Source organism: Periplaneta americana, chromosome 16 (genome assembly GCF_040183065.1).
Source record: "Periplaneta americana isolate PAMFEO1 chromosome 16, P.americana_PAMFEO1_priV1, whole genome shotgun sequence".
NCBI lineage: Eukaryota > Metazoa > Arthropoda > Insecta > Blattodea > Blattidae > Periplaneta > Periplaneta americana.
Window position 1 is genome coordinate 114,939,109 of NC_091132.1, and position 17,978 is coordinate 114,957,086.

The following is a 17,978-nucleotide window of genomic DNA, read 5'->3' on the forward strand; positions in this document are numbered from 1 at the left end:
AAAACAATTTCGAATATCTTAAGCTTAATTTTCTTCATAAACTTCAGACTCTATGTCGTCAGTCAAGGAATATTTTATTCTTGGGTGCTCTACCAATGCCAATGGTATTTCGGTCTCAGAAAGTCCATTTGAACACATGAAAACATTCATATGGACGAATGTAACATATTTTACATTACTAATATGGCTGCCGTAACCACCACAGCTGACTGCGGTTGTAGTTTTGTAGCAGAAATTACATCTAGCCCTCGCTCCACTAGTATTATTTACCTCGATGATCACGCCAAATACCAACAATTATTGCCTTTTTAATCATATTACGATTGTTTATCACACGGTTCCTTGATCCTACTACCACAGTCTAATATATACAGTCGCGCAACTTCACATTTTTTGCCAACATTCGCGACACTAGCGCCCAAGCGGCAGGCAAGGCACTGGTCATAGGGTTGATATAGTCACGTTCAGCCAGCACATGCTTTAAAGGGATGCAAGATGTTATGGTAAAGTTTTAATCACGCGTCGGAATAAAGGCAATGTGTGCAATGACGAAAATTGCAGTAACAACAAGTTTAAATCTCCGAATTTGTTGTTCTTCAGATTCCCTAAAGACCAAGAGATAATCATAACTCAGTCATAAGCAATAATCCACGTTGTAGGGAGCCTAGGTATTGTGTTCTATAAAACATTTATTAGTTATCAGTTACCTATTTCTGTGTCAGGAAGGAGAGTTTAAATAAAAACAAAGTATATAACTGTTACAGTGTATTATTTTTTTTGCAGAGATCATATGTGACTTTGGATAATGTATCTACAGTTTTTAATGCAAGTAATTCCATAATTTTTGTATTCGTGTTTTTTTCTTTATACTTTTCAAAAGTTGAATGTTATATTGCATTCAAGTATGGTTCATGGTGTTAATTTTTCAGGAATTCATGGAGTATTGTAATCATTTAGCAAAATATTCTCTTCTTGAATAAACCCAGACTGTGTCGATAAATTTCTGATGTGTTGGTGTAGATTCATGTGGCAGACTATTAAGTTCTCAAGAAATAAAAGAGCCTTTTTAAATTTAATATAAAAAGCAATCTTTACTGTAATAATTTGCATGACTGTTTTTGCTGTCGATTCTACATTCCCAGTGATTATTTCAGCCGTTCAGAACAGAAGTGATGTAACTTAAAATTAGGTAATGAGGTTTAAAGTAAAAATTCTGTAAAATACAGCGAAAAGTAGCAATTAATATATCCTTCGTGCTATTCACTGACTACTAATAGTTTAAATAAATTCAATATTAACTGCTACTTTGCGCTGTATTTTACAGAATGTTTACTTTAACCCTCATTACCCATTTTTGACTTACACCACTTTTGCTCTGAAAATAAAATTAGGCCTACATTTTCTGAGTTAATTGAAGTTACAATTTTTTCAACAAAATTGTGTGTTCATTTATTTGTTCTCACCTACGTCATATTAACAGTAAGTTTATGTAAATTACGTATTATATAGGTAGGATAAGTTAAAATTAAGCTTACGTGTGAAAACTGGAAATGTAATGTAAAATGCGGTAAACTTGCCATAAAAATTTAAACCATAATATCAGCACTATTTGTGACTGAAAATAATAAAGGAAATATAGGTTCTTCAGAAATGGAAAAATAATTAACTTAATAAATCAATGTCTGTCATATTAAGGTTTAAATCCTCCCCTTCTTTATTTTCAAGTTTACCTCAGCGGCCGATTTGCGGTATGGAAAATAGTTAATTTCTCAGGAAATAGGGAGAGGAGTTCACCACGCAATGTACCCTACAATTTTGAAACTACTAATTTTGACTCTTCTCACAGGAAATATAGAGTTCCAATGATTCATAAATATATTTAGGAATGAATTGAATTAACCGTCCACGTACGAACAATTATATTATTTCAAACCATGATATGTGATCTGGGTCATGATTCAGTTGTAAGGAGGAGAAAGAATTACGTTTATTCCTAGCTTCTGAAACTTGTAGATTAACTGCGTGTGAAATTCTTCTAGGATTCTAAAGTAAAATTAATAAGAACGATATACATTGTATAACATACAAATATAAAATAAGTTACGCAAAACCCGTTTTCTGATGTGTTATCATATGTCGTGTGCACACTTTTAGCTTGCCTGCCGCTAGAGGGCTACTGTCGCGCCAGCTGTCAAATGTTGGCATATTTTATACGTATGAGTTGCGCGACTGTATATATTAGACTGTGCTACTACTACAGAGCTCACTGCCATATTACTACTGAAAACTTCTGCAAATAAAAATAACTATAAATAACTAAAAAAAAAAATCACTAACAAAATACTAGTGGAGACATCTATGGACAACAAGAGATACTGAACTTGAGGTTATCTCAACTGTCAGTTACAAGATCTGATAAATCTACATTTAACTTTTCGGAAACTCATGAAAGTTATCAGTGCAGTCAAATTTATAAATGTAGTTAAGGAACTGACAGTTAACTGAGGTGAAACAGAAACCGGGCATAATTGATGTACTGTAATTTATTTTATTTTATTAACGCCCTCGTCTTATAGCCTACTATCCCTGTCCAGCATGGCCCCCTCTTGTCTGAACCTTTATCTGCACTTGCCTTGTTCTTGCTCTTTCTCTTTCGTATTATATTTCTCATTTACCATTGTCTTTTTGTGTTCTACTCTTGACATTTTCTTATTTTTCTTTGACTTTTACTTAAATGTATAGGCTACCGTCCTCTTTTAGCTCTGTTTCATCTAAACACAGACGTGTTGTCCACTTGGTAATGTTCATAAATTAAACGTAGACTGTTTTATGTCCACTACTTGAATGTCTATGAAATGAAGTCCATGATAAAGAAGTCCAAATAATAGAATGTGCATAATTCCTGAAGTCCACAAAAGAAATTTCTAATTGTGGGATGTACAGTAGTGGCAAAAAAAACCGGACCGACTGAATAATCAAAGTCCCCAAAATGAGCCACTGCGCATGCTACGCCCGCATTCACAAGATAGCGAGTAATCTATTGAAATTGTTGTAGTTTCGACTGCTGACGTAGTCCATTTCGAAAGCCATTAGAAAATAATAATAAGTTAATTAAGTGGTAAAATATCGCTGCCCCAAGCACCTGAGCCATTCAATGAAGATGAAAACAGTAAACAGCTGCGTGGCTGTTGTTCAACTGCACAGGTGGTTTCGGGTCCAAGGAATATGCACCGACGCTCTGGAGTGAACAAGGCTCTGAAATCAGCTACAAGGGTCGGTCCGGTTTTTTTTGCCACTACTGTACAATAGATACTGTATAATATCCATTTTTAAGTAAGGTCGTTGATAAGAAAATGTATTAAGCCTAATATGCAGTACCAGAAAAAAGTAATGATTCAAATCTTGATGGCAGTGCTTCTGTATGTAGGCAACAGGTTTCGCAAGACTGTCCACAAATAGCTTATATGCAGGTGCTCTTGTTTACTGCACATGCGCCATGCGTTGTATCTGAAACTTAGTAAAATTAGGTGGTCCATTTCTTTTTTTCTGGAACTGTACAGTAGTGGCAAAAAAACTTGACCGACCCTTGTAGCTGATTTCAGAGCCTTGTTCACTCAGAGCACGATAGACTGGTAACTGAGACTTTCGTGGTTCGAATCCTACCTAGAAAGGAAACTTTTTTTTTGTCCTTATTCAAAATTATTTTCAATACTTTTCGATGCAGCGATATTTTACTACTTTACCAGAACATGAATTTTACCAGCAATCAAAAAGTATTGGGAATAAATTTGAATAAGGAACAAAAAAAAGTTTCCTTCCGAGGCAGGATTCGAACCACGAAAGTCTTAGTTACCAGTCTGTCGTGCTCTGGAGTGAACAAGGCTCTGAAATCAGCTACAAGAGTCGGTCTGTTTTTTTTTTTTTTTGCCATTACTGTACATACTTTTTAATGGCATGTCTAACATTTTGATGACCGCTAACCACTTGCGTAATGAAGTTCATTTATTCTTTTGGTCTTTCCTGATAAACTCCATAAATTTCCAAATTGATGCTTATGTGTGAAAACTTAACGCATAAATCTATTATACCAGTCTTCAAAGGTATTTGTAATGTTTTCTTGAGTTATCAAAACTACCTGATCTAAGGGCTTCGCTCTTCTTCCTCTGGTTTGTGTTACCCTTACGCAGGTTATGTACATCCACAACGCTAATTCCAACGGTTTTCATGATAGTTATAGGACTATCAGATAGCCTACATTTAATACATCATCCATTGGCACGTAAGAGAGGAGTCAGTCGGTTTATAAAGACTACCAGTTAGATGACATGCTGCAGAAGAAGGTGTAAGAAAAGGATTTGGATTATCACCTATTCTCTTTATTATTTATATGAACCGAATAATTAAAGAGTGGAAGCAAACTCGCCATGGATATATACAAATTAACAGACACTTTAAATTCTCTTTGCAGACGATTTGGTGTTATTAGCACTTTCAGAAGACGACCTCCAAAGATCAATATATCATTTTCAGCAAGTAGCAGCCACATACAATATGGAAATTTCAACAGATAAAACAAAAATTATGGCATTCTGTGGGAAATACCCAATACAAAGTAAAATTTGTCTCGATAATAAAATATTAGAATGATGTAATAGTTTCCCATATTTAGGTTACAACCTTTTCATTTTTGAAGAATTGGACATATCACAGAAAATTAATAAATACACAAGAGCTATGGGCACTATAAATAGTGTGATGAAACCATCCTTGGTTCAGAAACACACCCGCATACGTCTCTACAACACATTGGCACGACCGATGCTCAACTATGGCAGCGGAGCATGGACACTGAGGAAAGCAGAATAACGGCTTGTGAAATGCGATTCATGCGAAGAACAGCGGGCTATACTAAATGGGATCTGAAAAGAAATTGTGAAATTTTAAGGGAACTAAAATCTCAACCAGTTTTAGATTACATTGTTCAATATCAGTTTGATTGGAAACATCATTTGGAAAGAATGAGTAATAGTAGACTCCCAAAGGCAATTTATGATTATGTACCACATGACCAAAGATCTGTGGGTCGTCCTGCTAAGAGATGGCGTGAAAATTTTATGTGAGACAGTAACAGGCCTTGTGGCCTAACACTTGTGAGGCAGAAGAAGAAGAAGAAGAAGAAGAAGAAGAAGAAGAAGTCAGATTTCGAACATTAATTCTCACTGTGGGTATTACCGATTGTTCTAAGCAGTTTTCTGAGCCAAAGCAACAACTTATCTCCAGATGGACTGACGAAAATGGAAGAGACATCCTTTAATTGAGCAGTGCAGACAATCTGCACATTGTACAGTCGTCTCTGTGCACTGAGCTACCTGAATAGAGTAAATCGACTTAGAGGAGCGCGTGGCACGATTGTACCTCACGCAACACTTGAACGAGTTAAACTTAAATCTACAAGAGAAAGAATTTCTGACATATGGCTGCCTAGAATAACGTTGTAAGTCAGTTTTTACAGTTTGTCAGGAAATTAAAAATATGTTTATTCCATACTAACATTGTTAAATATTACAAAATAAGACAGTGTTAGGTCTGTATTAATACTTCAGTAAGTATTCACAACATATATATATATATGTATTGTCTTCATCTTCCAAATAACACAACTTTTTGAACATTTACAGTAGAAAAACGTTGTATGTCAATCCAGAAGAACAACGTTGTAAAACAAAGAAACGTAAATAATATTCATATTTCCTGGTAGATTCTTTATGGTTGTTACATTTGAGTACATTAAATAATAATAATAATAATAATAATAATAATAATAATAATAATAATAATAATAATAGACAAATTTATATCATAAGAACTTGAAACAAATTACATAACTTAAATAATATGTTTAGGCATACAATATCGATATTACACAGACAAGAATCCTTTTTTTTTTTTTTTCTTTATTCTCTTATTAGGCCATGGTAGAATTCAGAGTAACCATGACCTTATTACCTTTAACTATTCTCCTTTAGCACTCTATGGGCCTACATTGACTTACAACCTTGTTCTACTCACCAGTCCAGGTCGTTTCACAGCTTGTTTAATGTCACCTTCCTTCGAAGTATATTCTTTCCCCTGATCCTTTAGTGTCTTACGTACATTGTCCTTTCATTGCATGATATTAATTTTACGTTTTCTCTTTCTATTTACGTTTTTTATGAGACCATGTGTCACGCTACAAGTATGATTGTCCGCCATTTTATTTGCGTTACAACATTATTCAGCTCAGCAACACACTCAAAATACTACAGCTCTCGAAGTAGTGTGAATATCAGCAAGACGATGACAGCACATGATGCAAGATGTGCGATACAACATTTTTCAGCCGAAAACTCAGTTTGGCCAAAAACGGACTTACAACGTTATTCTAGGCAGCCATTCCATTAATGACGTGGTGAAAGCATTTAAACTGATGGTTTTGTTGTGCAAAACACATATAGGATCACATTCTTATTAATTTTCGCTACTTTCAGTCACTGAATGCAAGAATGGATGTTCAGAAATATATAAATATTCTGAATAGCTTGAAAGATGAGCAGAATGTCCAAATGTAAATTTAATCCAACACACTTGTACATCTTTCCAGCTAAGAAGTAAGAGAGAGCCGCTTGAGCAACACACACACACACACACACACACACACACACACGCCGTTCATGTACTGCACATTCAGTGTCTCATTACTGGCATACCTGCTTTAACTCAGCAGGACACTGAAGAACAGCCGTGACGAAAATGTGATCGTGCGCCGAGCCACTGTGTAACCTGCAATGTGCATAGCACCTATGGAGGGAGGCGGACACCCGAAGGGGAATTGAAGCAACTGTCTGACTTATTAACGGATTTTCATTTTCCTTACGTCAAGCATTTAAATATTATTTTATACAGTATAATGTTACAAACTAATGTTTAGAACGTGCAACGAAGAAATAAATGAACAAAAAAACATAGGACACATTATCACAACCTAAAATTAATTGTCTTCAGAATGCCTCTGGGACAGAGTTTCAAAATCAGGAATTATGTCACTTACTGCCAGTCGTAGTTGATCACGAAGGTATTTGTCTGTCAGTCGTGATCTAAATTTGGTTTTTATTATTTTCATTGTTGAAAAAATGTTTCACAAACGTAAGTTGTAGCGAACATGGCTTCAACAGAGCAAGCGAAAGAACGAAGCTTCAGATATTTATTTTTTGGCAAAGATTTTAAAAAGTTCAACATTTGTCAAGTCCTTACATCTAGCTTTCATTTAACATCACGATGTAAATATGTGAGTTTAAATTCAAGATCTAATCGCATTATTCGTACATCTGCTGAAAAAGGATCGACGTACAGAAATAATAATAATAATAATAATAATAATAATAATAATAATAATAATAATACCTAATCTTTTGATGTTTCATGAGCGACATGTAGTATAATGCCGTTTTATGTTATACAACCGTTTTCCTCGTAATACTTGTGAACAAATCATACATTTAATATTCTCCTCATATTGGCAGCAAAAAAATGCGTCCTCCCATCCTACTTGAAAGTTTCGTTTTTGTAGAGGTACATGGTTTCGAGAGAGACATTGCGACGATACGCCACTCGCAAGTCAGATACAAATAAAAATGGAACGGAGTTTGACTCCAGTGAGTGAGAAGGTGGAGGTTGTGGAGGTAGGAAGCAAGAGAAATGCATAGCTATCATTGCGAACCACAATGTGCTCGCGAGTCACATTTTCGCCACGCCTGCTGTAGAATATGAACTTTTCATTAGTGGGTATGAAAGCTCTGTATCAAATTGAAATTGACTTAAACTGAGTGGATTTCTAAAAAGTGGAATTTAAATACAATGGCCAAAAGAATATACGGGCATAAAATAAATATGACGTGGACGTTGCCTGTGGATGATGCGTCTTGAAACCGTTTTACCCATACGCTTATTTTATCTTCCCTTATTCTGGCTTATATTATTCTTTTCTTACTCTGTCCGGCCTTTCTGCTATATGACCCTTACCTTGTCCTAGCTCTGTGCTCTGTCCAGTGTTGCCAAGTCAGCGGTTTTGTAGTTAAATCTGGTGTTTTCAAGATTATGGTTAGCTACAGAATTTTACCGTCAGCGGCTAGCTATTTATTTGGCATTTTTTGATGATTCAGGAAAAGGGAGATGATATTTTTTTTCTGTAAAGAATGAACTTGCGGGAAACAACATTAGTTATCATAAACTAGAAATTAATATGATATTATAACATTTTTTCATTGTGCGAGTATAAAATATCAACGTTTTATGTTAACTCGATTTCGTAAAACCACGCCCATTTCCTGCCTCATCCATTACTGTACAAATAAGGTATGCCACATTCGTTAAACTGTTAGTCTAATCATATAGGCATTGTTTTTGTAAATGAATTGACATGTTTAATCATAAAGGGTAGATAATGAACTGAATTATTATTTTCATGTATGATAACTTATACAGTATTATGATTAATTCATTTATAGTGTTCTGTCTATGGGCAGATCTTTCACTGCAAACCCAGCATTCTCCAGTCTTTCCTACTTTCTGCCTTCCTCTTTGTCTCCTCATATGATCCATATATCTTGATGTCGTCTTATATTATATATTATTAATTTATCATTCCACATTGTAGTTCATGTAACACAGACATACTTAAAACTTAAAACCAGACTCATTGTTGGCAGGCACGTCTCCAGCTCAGTGTGAAATCAGATTTCGAACAGACTGGTGTGAAGTGTTCAGTATATTATTATTGATCTACTTCATTCAATTTTGAAGAAACATGCCACGTAAAACTTCAGAATTTTAGGGATGTGTGAAGAAAAAAAAAACAACGTGTTAAAAGGTTGGGTGGAAGAGTTGCCGGTGATATTTCGAAAGCTCGGCGTAAATGATGTAGGGTGATATTGAATGCAAAATATTCCGATTTAATTGTCCGTACGATTTTGCATAGAACATAGAGCCTACGAAGTGATACACACTTTCCATAATTTAGTCTACATTTTTATAAAATTCTCCAGTTCCTAAAACTGTATAGTTTGTATTTCAAATTTGGAAGTGATGTGTTAAGAAAAATCTGGAGTTTTGCAAGAACGGTTTATTTTAAGCTTGTGCAGCGATAAATGGAATTCTGAGTTGGCAACACTGGCTCTGTCCTCTTTTCTATCATATCGTGGCCTATTCCTCCACTACACACGCAGATCTGTGCATATATTGCTTTGTTTGTTACAGTCACCGTCTTTTAAATTCTCTCGAAAGGCGTCGTCGTCATACTCGCTGAAGTTGGAACCGCCGAACAAGCAGAAGATGAAGGCGAAGAGAAAGCCGCTGTCGACGCCGGCCTCGCCCAGCCGCTCGCGCGAGCCGCAGTGCACGTGCATGACCGCGGAGCAGTACGCCCGCCTGCGCGCGCAGGACCCCCGCTACAGAGGTAAGCCACGCCCCTGCCTTCTGTACCTGCATCAAATGCAAACACTCTTTTCTCAGATCATGTGCAAATGACATACTTTCTCATTATATGTTTTGCTAAGTAACTGAAAATAACCGCTCTTAAAAATGCTTTGAATAATGTTAACTTGCGCCCTGTAGACCTCTTAAACTTGAAAAAGGAAAAAATCCTTGATTTGAAGGGATATTTATCACAATTCTGTAGGCAACAGTTACATGGCCACAGGCATATCTTAAGCCCGGTTCAGACGGTGCGTGTTTCTGTGATGGATTCCAAGGTGGCTGCGCTGATGGGTAGCCTGCGTGCTCACTTGCCGGAAGTAATGCACTCTGGTGGCTCCGTGGATGGCTATCTTGCTGGATTTCGAGGGTAGGTTCCTTGCTATTTTTCGTGATGGTTTGCAGGCTGGAAACCAAAGATGATCATATAATATCACCTCTGAAACCATGTCGCCATGTTCGTTGTTTTCCAACTAAACCTATTTTTTTCTATATTGTTTAGTTTCTAAGAAACGACAATTAAATATCGGACTTTAGCTGTTTTGCACTTATGGCTTAATTACTTTATTACGACATTTACTACTGTTAATGTAGGACTTAGTTGTTTTCCACTCACGGTTTAGTTTCTTTTTGACCATAAGTGTTGGCAACATATTGTTATGCCCCAGGGCTAAAGAACGCCCTGTAGCATGATTTCCTGTGGAGTATTAAATTTGAAATAGGAACAGTGTCAGCGGAATACACGGTCTTAAGATGCTTAGCCAGCGGTATAGAGTCTTGCTGGGCGTATGGTAAATCACTCTCCACAATGAAAGTATTCTTACGCCTCAGATCATTGCTGGACTAATCGGATTGGTCCAGTAGGACAAAGCATGCATTTTAATTGGTTAAAATTATATCACGCATTGCTCGAAATCTTTTCTTGCGCGTAGTCTCATTATAGCGACTTATCACTATAATGCACTGAATCAAATTAAATGTAAGAGATGTTTGATTAAGACGACATTTGTAAGTGCGTGAAATCAAAAGTGCTTTTAAGCCCATCTCACCTTGTGGTTGGCTTGGTCGGTTCCCCGGACGGGAAACGGATAACGACATAAAAAGTGTTGGTGAGAAGACGCGGCAGTTAGTGAAGACTGGCAGAGAGGGTGAATTTGAGAGATTTAGAAGCGGCATGGCGTCATCCAATGAAATACCTTGTTAAGTAGCTTTGTACATTTGTAAATATATAATAAATCAGGTAGAGTTTACAATATTGCAATCATTTCAGACTAAGTTTAGTAATCATGTAGTTTTCCTATAGTATCCTGAGAGTAAAATCGTTTTCCATTGTTGTGTACAATGGTGGTGTCAGAAATCCTGATGAGAAAGAAGTCGAACGCAGTAGCCATCCGGCTAGCAATCAGTGCGACCTAAGTGACGGTCGCACAACAATATGAAACAGCAGATGATTTTCCAATTTGAACTGTGAAAAGAGCCAGCTCCGTGTGAACAACTACCATCACCGTAGGCAACACGGGAGGCAGCAAGTGAGCACGCAGGGCAGCCATCAGCGCAGCCACCTTGGAATCCATCACAGAAACTAGCACCGTCTGAACCAGGCTTTAGGCGGTAGCACATTTCCTGCCAACCCGGAGCTACGCTCGGGCGTGGATTCAGTTACCGCTTGGGTGATTACCTGGTTGTTTTTTTTCCGAGGTTTTTCCGAACCGTGAGAAGAATGCCAGGTATTCTATGGCGAATCTTTCGCCTTATTTCGCCATATACCATATCGCTATCGCCAATTTCATCGACTCCAAATAACTTAGCAGTTAATACAGGGCCAATTAAAAAAAATCAGTTACATTGTTGTTAAGATGCATACGTTTTACTTCGCTTCATTTGGCACTATTTCTTGGGAGAGGGGGAGAGAAGAAGGATATTTCAGAAGAGTAATATTATATGGGCCTATTTTGCATGTATGAATATTTTGTGCAAATCTTGCCTAGGACGTAAAATAATATTTCTTAAAAATCTCTTGCATATTGGATGCGGAGGTCTGCATGGACAATCGGGCAAGTAGGACAAAACTTATATATTTTCGTGTGCTTTCTCTGGCCATAATAGTTTTTTGTTTTCTCAAGTAACACGTTAATAATAATTTTCACCTAAAAAAAAAATAGAAAATCTTTATTCTACGTCTGCAAGCAAGATTATCGTACGCCTCCAAGTGCCAAATATTTTATTTTTAATATAATAATGTATCCAGAGCAACAGTAAATTGTGAGTTTATTAGTATGCAATAATGAGTGACTACATATCAGCAATGACCAGTGAGTACTCATTTTCACATTACACAAACTGATTACTTAACTTATTGTTTTGTTGATGTTCCCTTGTTTCCCCGCTTAAAGTTGTGGTACCCTAACTGCACTATTATAACAAAAATAAGTTGGGCTTATTAATTATTCCATTAATTTGAGCCTTCACCTGGCTCTCTGTGTACTTTGAAATTTCGGGCGGGCTCAAGTAATACAGTTAAAAACAGTCTCTGATTCGGATTGGATTAGGATTCACAGGGAACGGGTCAGACTGGGCTTTAAGCTTTGGACTTTGCAGATAACTGTTGCGTATAATCCAGATTATTTGGCCCTTTGGTAATGAATATGTATAAAGTCCATAAAGTAAAATATTGTAGATATATTGTATATAGACGGATGGAGAGATAGACAATGTAAGAACCAACTTTTTCGGCATCACGGGTTTCAAAACGAGAATTTTCATGAATATCTCTATATCACGATATTTTCTTTGTATTTCGTATAATGAGAAAGTAAAACATAATTCTAAGTAATAGGAATGGTTCCAAGATAGCTATAAAAGTGGAACAATCGCATATCTCGTTCAGTGAACTGGCGTCTTCTCAACAGAAGAGAAATTGGTTATATCTTTGGCAGGCAATATGGAATTTGTAAGTGAACAAAATGACTGTTAGGCTGGGTTTGCCGCCCATATGCTCGTACTAGGGTTTACCTTGCCTGATTATCTCTGTAACATGAACGCAACAGTTCTGAATCAGCACTGTACAGTTATGCAGTTCCGGCATATACCAATTTTGTGTTTTTCCTTCTTCGTACAATTTGGGAGACGATTGCCCCCAAAATTTTAGTTTTAGTAGGCCTACCTAGTACCAAATCTGGAGTACTTTGTAAGAACAAAATGAGGTTTGCGTTTTTTATTATCTTAAATATTTTTTTTCTGCAGTTATATTTTTCTATTTGTTTATTTTGCAATAAAAGCAAAAGTAAACTTTCACTGAAGAAGTTACCTCAAGGCAAGGTATCAGATTGTCAGTGATTTGTTTTCGAAGAAATAATAAGTAAATTATTTTTGTATTATGTTTCTTTACATATATTATTAAGGTGAAAATTAATTAAAATTATTTTCGTATATTTATTTTCTGACTATGATTCTTGACAACACGCAGTTGATAACGGTATCTCAACCAAAGGGCTTCAGTTTCGTTCTTATACAGATCTTAGAATTTCTGGTGGAGAAAAAGGTCACAGGGAAAGTGTTCTCCTAATTTTTCATATGTCTTCCATTGTTTTACCATCCCATTTTTCCCGCATCATAAACCCATCTATTCTTAATCACCTTTTGTCCCTCGCATGTAGTGCATTTAGTTAACCAACATTTCTCTCCAAAGTAGATTGAGTGTAGATTCTGGCAAACTTTTCTCTTAGTATTTCGGTTCCGATTGCCAATATCAATCCACAGTTGCTCCAATATTTTATTTGTACCTCGTAGTCCTTGCATATCCTCAGTAATTGAAAGGTAGGATAAACTAATTGTCGAACAAAGCTTTAACAGTTTTTAATTTGTGATTTCCTCGAACAATAATAAAATTAATTTATTTAATAGAAAATTCTGTCCAATTAAGAATATTTTTGTCTCACCTGTTCTTCTTTAGGTTGTTTATTACGGATGTAGAACTATAAAATGATTAATTATTATTAATATATTCATTTTCGATGAAGCTAAGCCTACATCCTAGATATCAACAGTAGTTTCCTATGGGAATGTTCTTGCGTCAGCACTTTGGTAAGAGCTAGTAATTAAATTTTAATGAATGTGGTGTGTTGTCTGTGTGTGTATATATAGTTCTTTCATTCTAATATACCTACAGCGAGGTGTACCATTAACCAAATTGGTATAGTAACTGTCAACTAAGAGGGACTCTTCTGCGCGTTTGTGTTCACGCGATATTCCAAAACGAATCAGCTTCAGTCATTTGGTAGGCGATAAATAGCCACAGCGATTGTATTTTATATGGTTATTTATTTGTATGAAGATAACCATCATTAATTGTGATTTGTATGTTTAAATTAATTTAAGAGGAAGAATTTAAAAATTATGCTGTCAAGAAAATAATGATATGCGGCCAAAGTGAATGGATACTCACCAGAAATGAAACATATATGACACTTTTTGAAGTCTCTATGCCTTTTCCTTGTAATATGTTCAAGAGGAAATACTACTTTTTCCTTTCCCAAATCGTTGCATGTTTATGTAATACTGGCATAGATTGAAGACGGTCGCTGGCATACATTGATGTTAACAAGACGTTAATTTCTGGACATAACAATCGCAAATCTTATTATTCTCCAAAGGTGGCTAAGGTTTAGTCCAGTAAATTGAGAGTTCTTACAGGAATTAATGCGAATGGATAACGTTAAATCTATGTTATGTAAAGGAAATTGATTTTGGAGCAGCATTCCTCTAAACGACATTTCATACAAGTTGAGAGGATGCGAAGGCATTTCTTTCCCCTTCTACTTGTCCTGAGTCCGTCAGTGACAGACTGGTAGCTGTTACCTCTTATACCTCCACCCCCCCAAGCTGTACACAATAACAAATAAAATATTAAATAAAGTATATAAGTGAATATAAAATACAGTGTCACAGATGTTTGACAATTATGTGTTAGAGTATATTTTTGTGTCATTCTTACAGTATTTTCAACTAATAATTACGGTACATTTAGGAATATTAGTTTGTATTATGAAATCAGGGGGAGAGACACAATGCAGATTTTCCCATTATGTATGCTGTAGAGTAGGAACTAGCGGTGTATAAAACATTTATCTTCTGTTGTCAGCAGCTTTTTAATGTACCAGTTAATATAAACAGCAATAAAATTCAATATAAACGCTTAGTACGGACTTTAGAAATATAGAGTACCGGTAAACACTTTCAGAAATAAAATTTGTCACTATGTAGAAAGTCAATTAGTCGAACGTTTGTAAGATGAACAGTAGCATCTTCCCCTTCACTGGTGGTAGGGAGTGTGAGTAGAGGGGAAAGTATATCAACCAAACTGAAATGGGGTTTAGTATTCCAGTTTTCGTCAAAATTTCTCACTCCATTTGTGGTTCATTAGTTCCGTACAATCGCTTCGTCGTATTAAAAAAAAGACTTTACATTATTACAATTACTATTTAGCACATGTGTCAAATTATGAATGGGGTGTAAGAATCCGTGAATTTTAACCAATCTGAGCCATCGAACTCTGCAATATTGTAAATTCCATGATCGCTTTAGTCTTGATGCTGATTATTCTCAAGTGTTCTTACAACCAATTAGAAGCGTCATAACTTAATAATTATTATCAATTAACTCAGAAATAAATTATCTTTTTTAAGCGTGAAGTGCATCCAATAAATTTTATTTTACGAAATGTTACTTCCGAATTTAATTATGATTATAATAAAAATTGACATTTCCACTATTCCTTAATAGTTAGAGTAGTATAACTTCAGATAACGCTAGTCGTATTTCAAAGTTAATATTTTCGTTCTATAAAATGAAAACCTATGGCAATTTTTTCAGATTTTTCTGAATAGCCACTTTAACTGAAAAGCGACAATAAATAAATATTGGTATAGTGCAATCATCAAATTATCGCCTTCAAAAAGCGTCTGTTGCTAAAAAAAGTATATCATGTAATTAATTACGTTAATACGGTAAATATCATTTTATCTTCTCTAGACAGCCTCTCCAATTATAAGTACAATGAGTAACATTTTGAATAGTCTCTTAAGTTGAAAAGAATTAAAATGACAATTTTCATTAAAATTATCTTTCTAATGGCCGGTTTCTCCAAGTATTGTTAGAATATTTAATGAATGTTAAACTCTGAACAGTTTGTTAAATATAGTTATTTCATGTCTTCAACACTAGTTTGGCTTAACAGCTTGTTAAGTGTTTGTTAAATTTTTAATGTAGGATTTTAGGCAGTTAATTCATTTGACAGATAGTTAAATATGGCAGATGACACCACAGCTGTTCAGACAGAAGTTGTGAAAATAATATTTTATGTCTCTCTCTCTTTAAGCAATGTTTCGTGAATGACTGATAACATAACATTTAAAAGACGCTTTAGGAAGCTAATATAGGGAAGATAATCTTCAAAACTGAACTGATTATCATATTGGCTGCTTATTTTGATGCTGAGCTAGTATTTATTGAATATTTGGAAAATGTGGGATCTCAACGTGGCAAGGTAACTAGGAATGATGATTTATATACTATGCATGATACTCAATTTGTGACAATATAGGTTTTCAAGACAAGTAGGCCTCAAAATTTACAAGAAATTTAAACCAGACTTGAATATCCTACAAACAGAAATAGACCACTTACTCCAATTCAGTGTCTACTATTTACTCTTGATTCTGTGATACTGGCTCTTTTCAACTAGTTACAGCCAATGTCAATAGTGTTTCAAAATACACAGTGAGTATTATATTACAAAGTTTTCAGAAAAAATTGCTTCTTTGAAAAGTCCTCTATTAGCATTAGTACTATAACCTCACGTTGTAATAATATTATTATTCAATAGTAGTCACCTACAACTTTCATTTGTCTTCTTCTTTATCGGCCATGGCCTATTGTACCAGGTTATTATTTTATACATGTTTCATGACTTACTCTACAATAAGAATTTAAAGAATAATATCAGCCAATAAAAAATGTCCTTACGTGTGCAAAATCATTACCAACTACTGTTGAGTGGTTAAAATAGTGTTAACGACTGTTATAGTTAAGTCACAGTCTAATATATACAGTCACGAAGCTTGGGATGATTTTTTGCAATTCTCGCGGTAGTTGCTAGCCGCTTGGAGTGCTGCGAGTACTAGGACCAATAGACTGTGCCACAGTCATCGTGATCTAATACAGGCCGTAAGGCAGACCATGTAACTCGCATAACCCGATCACGAAGGGCGGCGTTTCAACCATATAAATTAGTTGGAATGCATAAACAGTAACATATATTTCTCTAAAATGCAGTGTAATTCCATTAATAAAATTTAAAACAATCATTATGAGACACTTCAGACACAATTCACTTGCGAGTTAAGGTGTAATATTATTTATGGTGTGAAAATTGCGTTGTTCGTATGTGTAATATCTGCCTTTAATTCGATTAAATATTGCGAAATTTTTGTACATTCATTTATGCATGATTCAATAATTTTCAGTTGCACCGCAAGGATATTTAGACATGTTGAAATTATAGGCTATGTTTACTGTACCAGTTGCCCCTTTCTGTCTAAAGTGATCTCCAGTACCTTGCCATTCATATGGAAATTATAGGTTATATTTACTATATTTAACTTATATTCCTAAATTCGCAGTTATACATTATAATTAAGCATAGTGTCATGTATGATACCCCGGACATTCAGTTTGTATTTTAATACTACAGTTGAGTACTGAATTATTGTGTTTCTCTACTACTTAAGAGACGAAGTAACACAATTGTACGTACACTAATTTCATAGGAGTGGTATGGTAAATTTTTTGTCTAAAATTAAGGAAGGTAGATGTGCTAAATCGAAATCAGAATATAAATTCTTTTTTATTAAACCTCAAAATAGCTTCCATTCTAAACTTAAAATGTTGACGCGAACAGATTACGTTAACATGTAAAATTCTTTGCACATTAAAATAACACAATTTTTCAATTATTTCTGCAACATATTAAGCAACAAGAAGTAAACGGAACTTATGGACACATTACACTAAATAAATCTTAGCAATGATACACAATAAAATTATAATATTTCACTGACTTCCATGCACTGAAATAGAAAACTCGAACATATGGTACATTACAGTTTGGATCGAAAAGGCATTGACTGTGCCGTTTTTCGCATTGTTGTGAAAAGTTGTGTAAACGGTGAAATGTTCGTTATCGGTTGTAATAATTGTAAATAGCTACAATACAATAATTTGAATAATAGCATGTGACAAGGAGACGTTTGTAGCACTATAAATTGTAAGAAAAGGAGGTCAGAGTTATCCTTCTTCCGAAAGATCCAGGAAGGTGAGTTTATAGATTATAATATATATTTTATGAAAATAATACATAAACCATATGTATTTCATATTTCAATAGTGGAAGGAAGGTGTTAATTTTTTCAAAA

At 35.1% G+C, this 17,978-nt stretch overlaps 1 protein-coding gene across 4 annotated transcripts in view; it reads left to right on the top strand.

The window, feature by feature from the left end:
* sif (still life) overlaps window positions 1-17,978 on the top strand; it is a 727,300-nt gene that overhangs the window by 266,293 nt on the left and 443,029 nt on the right. For all 4 annotated transcript variants that reach the window (XM_069812852.1, XM_069812854.1, XM_069812855.1 and 1 more), the window contains one exon: window positions 9,292-9,490. In XM_069812852.1, the coding sequence (XP_069668953.1) occupies window positions 9,292-9,490 (199 nt within the window). The remainder of the gene's footprint in view (window positions 1-9,291; window positions 9,491-17,978) is intronic.